The sequence below is a fragment of the Photinus pyralis genome, unplaced genomic scaffold (assembly GCF_008802855.1).
Source record: "Photinus pyralis isolate 1611_PpyrPB1 unplaced genomic scaffold, Ppyr1.3 Ppyr1.4_LG7, whole genome shotgun sequence".
NCBI classification, from domain to species: domain Eukaryota; kingdom Metazoa; phylum Arthropoda; class Insecta; order Coleoptera; family Lampyridae; genus Photinus; species Photinus pyralis.
The window spans coordinates 17,723,019-17,737,979 of NW_022170738.1; the positions used below are offsets into that span (position 1 = coordinate 17,723,019).

The window sequence follows — 14,961 nt, forward strand, 5'->3', positions numbered from 1 at the left end:
GACAGAAAGAAAGGTCCCACAAGCCAGCAGAGCCATTTTAGAAAAATGAAGGACGAAATACATCAGAATTATAGGCTGATTATAGGCCCTTTTTGGACACTTGAACAAATTTTCAGGCGGCATCCTTTAAAGAAAAAAACTATGGCTCTGCTAGGTGGTTATACATTTAAAAAAACGAAAATACATGTTCGTTCAATAAAATGTAATTAAATCAACAGTACAAAGTGGTAACAATTATAAAAAAGGAAATAATAAAAACAAATTTTCCTTAAATCTTATACAGATACACAATACACCTTATTCCTACTACGAAGAAGTAATGAAGAGATTCGATATTATAAAAATGTAAAATGTTTACACACAAATTTTATCATAATCGCTTAGGCCACTTGTATAATGATCAAAGCACTTAAGCAATACTTAGACTAATACTTTTTCTTTTATATTATCTATACACAGTCATTCTAAGAGTCGTGCCTCGGACGCACCAACCGTTCTGGGTGGCAATATGCCAGTTGGGAAAAATCGCGAACTACGTCGTTGAACATTTCGTCGTTAGTTACACCAACATCCGCGTCCTTCATTTCTTCATTTAACCTTCCCAATCTCAACCTATAAACGAATTACTATTTATGCATTTCACTTGGAAAGAAGACGCTACTGCTAATTGTAAAAGTGTAATTATAAAGATTAAACGCTCTACAAATATGTTATAAGTACACATTTCCACAGACGATTTTGAGATTATACTGTGCTGCGTTGCCAATTTTCATTCTGTACTGGCACAAGTAACTTTACACTTACTACTAGTTCAGTGGAACTTGAACACATGATGGTTACACAGCACACCTCAAAACCAATTATAGAAATCTGCACTGACACATCAATAGATCTGAAAGCGTCGGAGAAAATTATGCGACCTGAAGGGTACAAATTTCACCCTTATCTAGCTTAACCTAAATTTTAAGATTAAGTTATTTCCCCTTTTAAATACTTACAGCGTAACAATATCAGCATGTTCCATTTGCTCTGCAATTGAGAGTGGAACTTTACCTTCGTCATCTTCTAAATGTTGATTGGCACGATACTTCAACAGTAAACAAATTTGAGCAGTGTGAGCACCATGTGTGGCAAGATGCAATGGCGTTTTTCCATTGTTATCCTGCATATTAATTTTTGCCCCATTTAAAAGTAAATATGCACAAGACATAACCGAACCCTGCAAAGAGCATTAGAATTGAACAACAGGTGAAATAGATCTTACACTAAGTACTGCTTGATGTAAAGCTGTGCGATTTTTATCATCTAAATTTGTCCAACATTTATCAGCACCTAAAGCAAACGCCTCGCACATGACTGGTAAGTTGTGGGCGGCGGCAGCTTTATACAATAAAAGGTTGGGATGAAGTTTAGAAATATCTTCTTCAGCTGTAATAATGATGTTAATAACAACACACTTAAGTAGTAAAAATACCTAACACTTCGTTGTCTTCACCTCCTGTCGATTCCTGATCACTACTCAAACTAAATGAGCTATCTAAAACCTGCTTATCTAAATCGCCACCGAATAATAATACATTCGACTCATTATCCGGATCCCCACTCTTCTCGCTATCTACTTGCGAATCATCCGACTTATCGCTCGTTATCCTATTCGCCTTTTTATTATCGCAACTTTTAGGTCGCCTGCGAAGCTTACGAACGCTCCACTTTTTCACCTTCGAGAGGCTGAGCCGAGACGATCTCTGCGGAGAATTCGAAAACTGTGGTAATTTCTTTATAAAACATTTCTCGACATATTTCGCCTTTATCCACATCTCTCGCACCGAACTAAACACAAGCGTTAAATTATTGGGTTGACAATTTAATGCGAACAGTGAGTCCCCTGCATGTGTGGTCTCTTTAATTTTTAAACCTGAAATCGGACCGTTCAAACAATTATATTTAAATTAAACGTTTATACATATTTAGCTTTCGTAAGGAAAAAGTCCCAGTATTTGGATGCTTACAATTGCACTGTATACCATTTTGGATTATATTGTGAGCATGTGCACAAACCTCCTGCTCTTGCGTAACGCATCATATGGATTTCAATGTAAAATTCATAACATGTGATTATTGGCTCCCCAAATTATTTTAGATCAAAAATGTATTAAAGTTTTTTGTAGGAAAAATTTTTTTACGCCAATTAACCGTATTAGTTTTCAATTTTTTGCATACCTATAAAGACGGAAAATTGGAAAAATAAAACCCGCATCTTTTTCAATAATCTGCGATGCCATGGAATTTTCTAAAACAAAAAGATATCCAGTTATCAAGTAGCAGCAGTTCGAAATGGATTTTATGATCGAGTTGGTTACTGTTGGAGTTAATGGTGACTTATTCGAACATTTATTGTAAATTGTTATATTAGGAAACCGTTTTTAGTAATTTGGTCTTTCTTTATGTTGAATTCGCTGTTCTAAATATAATACTTTTTTGATAGAATTTGATTTGTTTTATAGCAGACATTCCATGGCATGACGGATATTGGCGTAGTTTTTGTATTATAAAATTCCATGGCATCACAGATTATTGAAAAAGATGGGGGTTTTATTTTTCCAATTTTCCGTCTTTATTATGCAAACAATTGAAAACTAATACGGTAGATTGACGTAAAAAAATTTTTTCTACAAAAAACCTTAATACATTTTTGCTCTAAAATAATTTGGGGAGCCAATAATCGCATGTTATGAATTTTACGTTGAAATCCCTATGATGCGTTACGCAAGTCACCACCCTGCATAGTTCTTAACAAACGTCAAACTCGAGGTCAAACTAATGTATAAACCAAATTAGAAAAAAGAATTCTGTAATGGTAAACAGAAAATGGTCTAATTCCTGAGTCAAAATGTACAAAGGAAAATGCATATACTGATCAAAGTACATGTGTAACGATTGGTGCGCAACATGCGGCCATTTTGAATTTTATGTTCCTTTTTTGGTTTTTCCTCAATATCTCGAAAACAACTTTTTCATTACCACTATTATTTACAAAATGAAAGCTCATTCAATTTCCTACAAAGAACGTTCGCTGTAGAGCCTTCTTACAATCTTGAAGTTGTATTAGAAAATATTGGTAGGATCTAAAGCCCGTATAGTTTTCGTAGAACCGTTAGAACCATTTGAATATTCAGGACTTTCAGAACTCTTAATATGATCTAAAAATCATGTTAGGATCTTAAAATTGGTATGCAGTCTTCTTAGAAACCTCTTAGAATCCTTTCCCCTATGGAAACATTAATTCAATTGCGTAATTAAAAGCCTATTGGTATTATTTTGTATTATGAGACAAAACAAAGTTACGGATGTCATAACGACTGTAACTAGAATTCCGTATGCAGGGAAAATTGTACAATTTAGTAGGAATGCATAATGTAAAGAGATACGCAAAGATAACTTTGTGTGAGAGATTGTGTGTGTTAGCATTGCAAGGAAATAAATTGCTTCATTTATTAAGTTGGTATTTAACTGTAAGGATGCTAAAAGGAAATTAGCAATATAAAGTAATAACCACGGTTAGAAGTGCAATTTTATTTCAACGTAATTAGAATAAGATAATACATACTGTTATGTGTACGTATATTCAGGATGAGATAAATGAGGCGGGTCATTGTAAGTAGGATGAAAGCGAGGAAGAGTTTGTTAAAAACGTCTACGCGTTACCGACGTTAAATGACAAAAAGCTTATGCTAGCGTGAAGGAGATATTTAAACGATTCGTCGTTATAATATAAAGCGCTTATGAGGCCGACAGATAAAAGGCGGTACCTACAAATGAGTGAAAATATAAATTCGTTAAGCGGCGTTAGTGTGGTGTCACACTGTGCGTTTTTACCGCTCCTGCTAAAACGGATGCGGTTTGACAGCATATGATGCGGTTGCATCTTTTTGGTGCGGCGAAACCGCATATATCTGACTGGTACCATTTAATAATGTGTGATATCATCATCCCGTCAAACAGGAGCGTTTTAGCGGGAGCGGCAAAAACGCATAGTGTGGCACACTTACACAGTGCAGCACAACCATCAACCAATCAGTACATTGGGTGGCAAGAGAATTCTGTGGGCAGTCCGTGCAACGTACATCTGGAGGGTCAAGTTCAATTCCACAATCAAGAAACAATCAGTGAGAAGTCTATAGTCGGTCCGTGCAGAGTAGAGCTGGAGGATGGATTTCCATTCTATTCTACTTGAAAGCCGCAACCTTGAAAGCGCATCTAGAACTCTAGGTGCACGAGCACTAAAGGTATTTATAAACGTTGTAATTTAATCGCGTTGTATTATTGCTACTTCTTGTAGTTATGCATTTGTCCCTCTAGCCGGCCAGTTCACTGTACGCATTTACAGATTGTAGTGTACCAACGTCGATATTGTGTTAACTTTTTAACGTCAAAAGTTTATTTAAAAGAAATTCAAATGTCCGTCAAAGTAATAGTTATTTACGTTATAAGTCCGGTAGGTTACTTGTACTACCGGACGTATATCTTAACGTATTTTATTTCATACTGTAAGTCCGTTTTGCATCATTATTTCATTTCAAAGATTACAAAATTTTATTATATTGTAAAAATCGCATTACCTTGTTTCTGTGGCAATGGCCGTTGCTATAGTTTGCTGACATTGAATTTTTTCACTTATAATTGCACAAGAGGTTTGTATTTTACCGAGTAAATTTGGGTTGTTTAGGTAATGAAAATCTGTTGCCTAGCAATTAGACGAGAAAAACTGTCAACTAATAAAAATGCGACACCGCAGGTGGAGCATTTTTAGGTTGACAGTTTTTCGAGTTCAATTGCTAAAAGGAAACAGATTTGAATTGCCACAACCCAAATTTACTCGGTTTAAATACAAACCTCGAGTGTAATTCGGCAGGACAATTTAACGAACAAGAAATTCACCAAACTAATCAATTATTGACAGACGTCAAACTAGTCATATGGGAAAGGATAATGCGATAATTGGTTCGAAAATGAATAAGTGAAAAAACCACTAGTGCATTTGTCGCTGGAAAAGTTGCAGGTAACTTTTGCCGCTGTCAAAGTGACAATTGCACTGCGGCTTATGCGATTTTTTATACATGAGTTGAATTGTCACTTATAATTGCACAAGAGGTTTGTATTTTACCGAGTAAATTTGGGTTGTTTAGGTAATGAAAATCTGTTGCCTAGCAATTAGACGAGAAAAACTGTCAACTAATAAAAATGCGACACCGCAGGTGGAGCATTTTTAGGTTGACAGTTTTTCGAGTTCAATTGCTAAAAGGCAACAGATTTGAATTGCAACAACACAAATTTACTCGGTTTAAATACAAACCTCGAGTGTAATTCGGCAGGACAATTTAACGAACAAGAAATTCACATAACTAATCAATTACTGACAGACGTCAAACTAGTCATATGGGAAAGGATAATGCGATAATTGGTTCGAAAATGAATAAGTGAAAAAACCACTAGTGCATTTGTCGCTGGAAAAGTTGCAGGTAACTTTTGCCGCTGTCAAAGTGACAATTTCACTGCGGCTTATGCGATTTTTTATACATGAGTTGAATTGTCACTAAAAAATGGACGTATAAACGTTGTGGGATGTTCCACTGTTCCCGATACAATCCTGTCGAAATCTCATGAAGCAACCGAAAAGTTGGTTCCTAAGAAGTCGGCCGCAAGGTATGAAAAAGAGTACTAAGTGTTTTGCCAATGGAGGAACGAACATGGGGCGAAACAAGTAGAGGCAAACGTCATGTTGGCATACTGTTTGGTTAGTTTTCTAACTCAATGGTTTGGATGCAGTAAGTTTTTGAATTAAGATTTTTTTGCCTGGGTTTCGGTGTTAAAACGTCATGGGGCATGGAAAAGCTCATCGGCGGCAGAAAAATACATCGAAGACTCGGTAGAAGGAGTAGTTAAGATTGCCCGTATGATACAACTGATACAAGGCGGCGAAAATTTCATTGAAGTTCTACAGCAGAAGGAATCAAACATTACTAACTCGACATCCAGTAATAACCCAGGCGTTAGTGTTGAGGGCAATACAAATTCTTTCATTACAATCAATGTTAATGTTTGAAATAAAGAATTACAGCCAAATTTATGTTGGGGTTTTTAATTAATTGTGTAAAGATGTCACATTTGATGTATACAAATAACAGTTCGGTAAGTGTTGCTTAGCGACTCTTACCGGCTCTGATGCTGTAATAACTCACCTACCGGACTCAAAATGATAGTGTAATCGAACATCTACCGGACAGTATGAAATAAAAGCTATGGTCATTGACACATTGTCGAAATATTGGATTGGACCTTAAAAGTAATATTAATTTTGACAGTAGAGATTTTGATAGAAAAATAAGAACTGCAGAAAACACTATGATGAAGTTATGAGCCTAATTAATTGTAGTATGTAGTCTTACAGTGAAATTCACATTCAGATGGTAGCGTTACAGAGATATCGCAATGCTTTCTATATGTGAGAATAACTACAATGTTGTCAAAGTCCATAATACAATAAATACAAGATATGCGCATATAGGCGGAGTTATGCTTATGGCTGATGTAGGTGACATCATGCGATGATTTTCAAATTATATGTCAGTATTCAATGCAGATTTTGGTGCGTTTCTTGGAATTTGTGAATTAGTTTTCAACATAATGCGTTGTTCTGTGGTTGGATATACCACAGATAATAGATCAAAACAGTTTTCAAGCAATTTAATGTTATTTTGGTTCCCAATGCGTAGGTACCACAAATGGTTCATTCCCCACATACTAAAATTTCATTGATGTGATTGACCATATCTCTCTATCAGTTTTGTGAATTTTATTTGAACACTAGCAGACCTCAAAAACTGTGTAGTGTCTTTGGGAAATCTCGCTTTCTTGGATGGGACATATGTTCGTTTTCGACGGCCCTCACCTCACACACCTAATGAACTTGATAACGCCTGTCAGTCAATGTCACATACATCCCGGTCTCACCCCACCTCACTCACCATATGGGCTATACAGGGTGTAGCACCTAAGACCCCTAGGATCATAATTTCTTTACCATAAAAGATACAGAAAAAACTCTTAAAGCAAAATTGTACACATTTACCGTACCCATATTTCCATAATATTTTTGATCACCAGGAGCGTGCTATATTCCAGTAGCATATCAAACTTTTTTTTCAATGGAACACCTCATATTTTATTACTGATTTGGAACCTACTTAAAAAAATACTTATTTTTTTTATGTAGCATGTTATACCACTAACTTTAACGATTTCTCTCTTATAACCTTTTTTCGTCAAAATTTGGCAGTTCTTCGAAATTTTTTTTGAGAGAAACTAAATCACGCAGACTGCTAAGTTTTGGACTGAGGCACAGGTTAAGATCTCTTGCACAGTCACTTAATTTTTTTTAGGTACTTTATCAAAAAAATTAAATTTTTGATTGACCTTCGCCAAATGTCATATTTTTTTAAATTTCAAATGGCACCCCCCTAAACAAATTATACCTCTGGGTAGCCAAAACTACAATTTTTCACTGATACAAAAAAAAACCACTCATTCTATAAGAAAGTTTCAGAGAAAAATCTTTTATAGTAGAGGACTTATGATTCGAGGGGTCTTAGATGCTACACCCTGGTTAATCACCTAGCAGTAGGAAATATGCTTCACAACCTATTTTCATAAAAATCAGTCGAGGTGTTTTGGAGGTGTGCGACACTGTGACACAAGATGTCTATAGATTCAACGGTCAACATTAAACTTTCTATCATTACTAATGACAATGACATCCAAAATGGTACACGGTTGCAAATAACACAACATATTTATTCGGAAAATTGAAGACAGCACATTAAGTGACTCACTAGACAGTGAAAAAGTACTAACCCAACACAGCTCGGCGTTGCACGTACGAAATCTATGGGCACATTCGCCTCATAAATTTTATTCACAATTGTATTCCCCAACTCTGCCATTACTTTAATGCTTTCGGGCTCCCAATCGTCGAGCGTTAGAGATCTCACTTTACTGTAATGTACACCTAAACTTCTATGAACTCCGGAACATTCAATACACAACGTAATACCAAGATTAATACTGGCCCAGCGTGGATTAGCACCACCACAATCGCAACAAAAATTATTTCCGGGAATCTTCAAAAGCTGTAACCACAATCTAAAAAGAACCAACTCCATTTTTAAGCGTCGAATTTATGAAACTCACTTGCTATTTTTATTATTGTTGCCTCTATTAATCGCTTGCGAATCATTGCCGCTCGAAGTGGAAGCAGTACTAGTACCCGAATCGCGCCGATTGTCATCATTAGTATTAATATCACCATGAAACCTTTGAATTGCAGCACCAATGCCTTTTTGCAAAGCAGAAATCCACGCATCGAATAATTCCTTGCAATCGGCTTGCAAGACGTGACTCCTAAAAATTGATTTACCTCTACAAATAACACATAATTTCATTCTTACTTCGAGGGCGATACAATTTCAAAGCAGAACCGCCGTTCTCCTTCTAGAATTGGTTTTACAGTACAAATCCTAAGGTCATCTTCCATCACAGTCACATGCTCTTCGCCCGTTCTCTTCCTGCAAAATTATCTCGTTCACCCAGACCCACCTCCCTAAACCTCATACCTATAAACTAATTTGTTGTCATATAAATAAAACCACCGCCGATTCCAAGTTTTGAAAGCACTTGTGGTCCGTTTAAACAGATAGCCTTCTAAAATTGGCGCACCCTTAACGGACGAAGTACAAATTACTTCTTTATTATTAACGATAGTGTGACGATTTTCTAATTCCTTTTCGATCTTGTACGATTCTTCTTGGAGTTGCACAATCTAAAAACAACAATGCAGAGAGACTGAACTTAAAAACGCCAATTACCTCGTCGCTTAATTTGTTAAAGAACGGATCTAAATCTTCGCATAAGTCAGATCCTTGGTGATAATATGTGGAACAGGCACGCATGTAAGAGAGCATCTAAAAATCACTGACTTAGAAAAATTATAGAAACAATTTATAAATTTTTTTATGTTTAAGAGATTTATAGATTGCATATTTCATTTATTTATCTATTTTTGGTCTTTATTTTTAAGTGGACGGGGTTTCAGCCAAAGCTGCTCTACCAACCAATAAATATCCATCCGATTTAAGTTTAAGTGTATTTAATCAAGGTATTTTACTATAAGAATATTAAATAATTGCTTCATAACATCTTCACGAATTAATTATTGTCATATAGTAATTCCACGTGTTTAGAAAGAGTTTCTGAACATAATCAATGAAAATATCAAGTGGACTCCAATAGAAAAATATAATAATAATAATAGTAATGTTTATTTCCACCAAAAAAAAAACAAAAAAGGGGGAAAAAATATACATAAAAAAATACAAATATCACAAGGTGGAAAAAGGACCACATTCAGTGAGAAAGCACTGCTCTTCCATGTGGCCTATCAAAGATGCTATCGACCTGGTTAAGTTACTGAATGCTAACACCCAAAGCTTCAGCAGTTTTTGAATATTCATTTCTGCACAATCCTATTTTTAAACAGACCCAGTGTTTTGATCCCACAATCAAACACAATTTTTTTCTTTCAAATTTGCAAATTAAATTGGTATAGCTTATTACCAACACTAACAACAATAACAGTAGTGCAGCGGAGACCCGCGAAATCGTTCAAAAAAATTTTTCGGAGTAGAAAGAATTGGGACCCACACCATTTTGTTCAGAAATGTTTGAACCTTCAGAATCTCGCTTTACGACATTTTCCCGTTGTCCTGACAAAAGTTATAGGCCGCTAAAGTAGAACTTTACTCCTTTTCGCGCGCGCGACTAGACCCCCGAAAGTATTTATTTTCTCAGCAACTAAGCGAAATACATCAATAATTTTTGTGAAATGTAGGTAGACACCATTAGCAGAACGTGTAATATTGACGTTTACTGTACTGGTTACGCCACTGTCGGAGAACATTTTCTGACCTCAAAAAAAACTGTTCAACAATTTTGTTCCGTATGTACCTACAAAACAAACTTCGTAGAATTCTCTCCATTTTCGTTGTCCGGCCAAGAATTACAGTGGAATTATCTTTTTCGATTTTCAAAACCTAATTTCAGATTCGTGATTTTTATAGTCAAAAACCACCAGATACCAAATTTCGTTGAAATCAACATTTTTTTCGCACCCCTGTAGGAATTTTGAAAAATTATTTACAAAATCGGAAAGGGCATACAGCAAACCTATTCAAAGACTTATCACCAGTCTCTGTAACTGTTATATGGTTGCTGAGAAAAAAATTAAATGAGAAATGGAAACTTTACCACTTTTTTGAGGGTGGCTCCTAAACGAAATACGTTGAACCCTCGGTTTATTTGGAAAAAATGCTTGTTTTTGTCCCCTTTCCCAGTTACCACCCAAATTTTTTAATTTCTTATATGTAACATCCTGTATATTTCACCAATGAGCTGATATACAAGGAGGTAATGAATTGTTTGAAATTTTACAATGCAACTCGGCGGAATGCATTTGTAAACGGCCTATATGGCTAGTTTTGGTAAACTATTCGGAGACAAATTTCTTAGTAGAGTACACCTCTTACGCATCGCTCCTTCTTGCGCGAACGCTGCTGACTATCCTTCCCTCTCCGTCTCGCTCGCGACTCCCGACTCGGCGAGGTCGGTAGGTTTTTACTTAAATGACCGTAACTTTTTTATTATGAAAAATTCACTGTAATGGTATAGGAAATAAAATAATCACAATGCTTTGGAGCATCGAATGAGCAATAAATATTGGAAATCGATATTGTGAAATAAAGAGTTATGATAGTTCAAAGTGCGCACTTTTCATCTGCTACACGAATCTTGGAAGTTGACGTTCTTTTTTCTAAAAACTGTGCATAACAAGGTAGGTAAATATGAATGCTTTAGATTCTGCTATAAATGTACTTTCATTTTACAAAAGGAATTATTGATGTATATCGCTTAGTTGCTGAGAAAATAAATACTTTCGGGGGTGTAGTCGCGCGCGCGAAAATGAGTAAAGTTCAACTTTAGCGGCCTATAACTTTTGTCAGGACAACGGGAAAATGTCGTAAAGCGAGACTCTGAAGGTTCAAACATTTCTGAACAAAATGGTGTGGGTCCCAATTCTTTCTACTCCGAAAAAAAAACTACCTCAAATAAGCGAGTTAGCGCCGGCTCTCCGCTGCACTACAGTGTACCTATACTCTACAGGACTGAAATGCATCTTAATCCCATACATCCTTGTTACCCTCAGGAATAAAACATTTAGTCCTTTGGCATGTAATAAAGATACTGATTCTTATACTCTCCCACAAAACAGGGATCAATGCAGTTGTTCCATAAAAGCTCTCCACCCCCAAAAACCCCATTCTTCGTACGGAAAACTGATAGCAACAATGTTTTTGGAGTATGATGGCATTTCACTTATTGAATATGTACATGGAAAAAGGGAGATTAAATTTAAAGAAAGCCCTTAAAACAAAAGACTAAAAAACTGAAAGTTGCACACTGCAAACTGTGGACTCTATGAATCTGAATTCTTATCCAACACTGAACACTTTACAAATCAGATCAGGTGATTATATTATAATAAACTCTTTAAAAATGAATGTCCTTCAAATGAATCATTCAGGGTGCCCATTAAACATAGTAATTAATCTTCACATGCAAACCATGACTCACAGTGAAGGAAGCCAATATAAGAAAAGCTTATCTTAAGCTAATTTAGGAACACAAGATTAGAAGAATATTAAAGGCAGATTTATCACTTTGACTCATAATAAACAATGGCAACTATTCATCACAAAAACAGAGGATAAATTCACTTTTACCAAGAATTTGTATATAAACAAATTCCAAGCTGAAGAAACTCACTGTGTCCAATATTTCGTGTCGTTTCTTTGCTTGCAATGTCCACACACTGGAAACATAATCAAGAGTTTGATGCCGAAAACACGACCGTGTGGCTACCAATAAATTTTGAACTTCTTCGACCTCGTTCTGTTTACTTTTCGCCATTTGCGAATTTCGAACTAATACGTTATCGTTCTCCGAGGAAATTTTCTCAAAATGCTGCTTGCTGTCTTTGACGTGTTTGATGTCGCTAAAATTAAACAATTTAAAGACGAGTCAGGCAAATACGTACTCACTTTTTAACAAATGATGTTAGATTCTTAAGGATCGTTCTTGAAGCCTGATCTAAAAGAATGGTATGAAACTTGTTCATCTCTTGCAGACTGTGGATTAATTTGTTTAACGCGGCCAACACTTGGGAATCCTCGCGAAAGTGAGTGCTCAGATCCCATAAGCTATTAGCGAATAAGCTACAAGTTAATAACATAAGTGCACATTGAACGAAAAGGCAGATCGTTACGTACCTTTGATGAGCGACATATGTTTTTCCGGTATCGACCATGCTACCACACATCTTCAAGATTTTTTCCAATTTTGTTTCCAACTGATCAATACTAGCTTCTTCCTCTTCTAACAGTTGCCTACAAATTTTAGGTCCTTATGCAAAATTACAATAATTCTAAATACTTACCTAAATTTAGGAGAATCACTTAGGCACTGCTCTAAATCAATTTTTTGCTTCATGTTTGCACTCGAAGCGAATGCACGAATCACTAATTTCTTCTGTTTATGAGTCACGTTCTAGTTGACAGTTGCAGGAGTAATAAAAATGCAAAAAAAAACTAGGAAGTAATAAACTATCAGCTGGTTGCAACGTCATTTGGTCAGGCAGGTTAGTGCACACACCAAAATAATCAGCGACATCTATAATGAGAAGTAACAAACACTTACAAACTGAACTAAATTTTTCACCAGCTGGCGCTGGTTCTGCAACAATTCAAAGATTTCAGTAAATTAAAGATAATACCATTCAATTTACTTATTCAACGATAATACTACAGCTACACTATTATCTTTGAGCATATCAAATTATCAATGATAAATTACCGTTGAGTAAAGATCATACTTCTTTGTTTTGAAAAAATTAAAGACCGTTTTATCACAAACAACAATAGTATATGTTGTCTGTGGCATTGTTTAAATAAACTATAAAGTATTTAAACAATGTCTGTGGATTTATATAGGAAGCGTATGTACCAAATCTGACTTCGTATGCACGTTGCGTACCTTCCACTCGAAGCCCTAGAACCTTAGAGCAAAGAATACTTAACTCTTTGCTTAGAATAAGAAATGACTTAGGTACTCTGAGAGCCTAGAACGATTTTAAGAAAGTCGCGAAAATGCTTCAGTTCGGATACGCAAGACTTGGGTCTAATGAGGAACAGCTCATAACAAAATATTCTTTTATGTAATAAGTAATTGCAATTATGCAGATAAGAACAGGAGCATAAGACCACACTTATGATAATGAGAATACAATATATAAACTTAAAATGTGTACACTGTGTTGCCTTTAATCAGGCGGAAAGACTGTATTCTGGCTGGTGTTCTTTATACTATGCGATCAAAAATGAGTTGCTCTCGAGCCACCTTTGGAATTTTTGTTTCCATGGGAAATCGTACTTAACTTGAACTTCCAAAGGCGACTCGACTGCAACTCATTTTTGATCGCCCGTTAGTACCATCACCACAAACGCAGTCCTTGCCGTATATTCAAATGACAATAAATCATAGACATATTATGTCTATGCAGTAGAGATAGTTATAAATTCAATGCAGTAGATATGTAAAACAACACAGTGTATGAATATCAACGTGAAAAATATCGGGATTATATTGACTAAATTTCATCTAACGCTAAAACGCCGAATCTTTTTTTTTTATTGACGATTTATTTGGAGGTACATCAACCTTTGTTTTTAGCACCTTAAAACTACATTATTATTTTTTACAGTTTATTGATCAGGTTGGTCACTTTAAGGTACTGGACTGTGGCAGTAAGTGTGGCGGCGCCATTTGAATTTAGGGCTTCGGCTTCCTGTAGGTTGTTGGCGACTCCAAATGACCGACGAGGAGCAGCGTAGGTGGGACACTCCAACATAATGTGGCCCACGGTGAGGTCAACTGCACATTGAGGACATAGTGGTGGTGGTTCTTTGCTCTTCTTGACGATATAGCGTTTTAGCGTTAAATTAAATTTAGCCAATATTATTCCGATATTTTTCACGTTGATATTCATACACTGTATTGTTTTACATAACGTCTACCTATGTATAAGCATTGTATCCAGTGTGGCAAGTTAACGGCGGGACATAGGGAAATAACATGGGAAAATACATTTTCGGCAATACCTGCTCCCCATTTCATCCTACAGCCTACAGGAAAAATAAAAACATCCTCGGATAGATAATTAAAATATTCATCGGATGATATAAAAATACGCAACTGTGAGGTCTCTTGCAAGCCTGAAAATTAAATTAAAAATCCTAAAAATTGGTAGGCCATGGCGACGTGTCGCGCTTGCTAGGTACCTACAACAAACAGAGACGTAACAAGTCTCTGACAACACATCGTTCCTTTGACTATCATCTCACTTCAATCACGAAAGGGTGAAATAATTACACTATAAAGGGGTCATCAAACTTAACTGAAAATAAATCACGAACTTCGCCGTGTATTATTCCCAGTATCAAACGATTTTGCAATAAAGACCTTTTCTTCTGTAGTGTAATAATTATTATTCATGTTGGCGTGTTTATTAGAGATGACAGTTAGGTGACAAATGCGGTAGGTAAATCATGGCCAACAAATTTTTTAGTGCATTTTTTAAGAATTAAAAAAAAAATGTGCTGTTGTTTGCTTTTTATCCGTCCGACCGTCCGTCGTGACCCACTTTTGCCGTTTTGAACTACTTCTAGGGGAATGGTCCTAGAGTCCTGGAATTTTTTGCAGTAGGTAGCTTATACATTGAAGGGGTGCCAGACGGCC

The 14,961-nt window shown here is 36.0% G+C and overlaps 1 protein-coding gene across 1 annotated transcript; it reads right to left on the reverse strand.

Moving 5' to 3' along the window:
- Positions 1-187: 187 nt before the first annotated feature.
- Positions 188-12,796, reverse strand: LOC116175993 (arf-GAP with coiled-coil, ANK repeat and PH domain-containing protein 2). Its single transcript, XM_031494405.1, has 13 exons — positions 12,605-12,796; positions 12,438-12,554; positions 12,210-12,383; positions 11,935-12,163; positions 8,922-9,017; positions 8,670-8,875; positions 8,505-8,621; positions 8,248-8,457; positions 7,912-8,199; positions 1,475-1,830; positions 1,265-1,428; positions 999-1,219; positions 188-612 (listed from the first exon to the last, which is right to left on the reverse strand). Exons 1-13 carry the CDS (start codon positions 12,655-12,657, stop codon positions 465-467), a joined length of 2,379 nt encoding a protein of 792 aa, XP_031350265.1. The 5' UTR covers positions 12,658-12,796; the 3' UTR covers positions 188-464.
- Between the last annotated feature and the right edge of the window lie 2,165 nt (positions 12,797-14,961).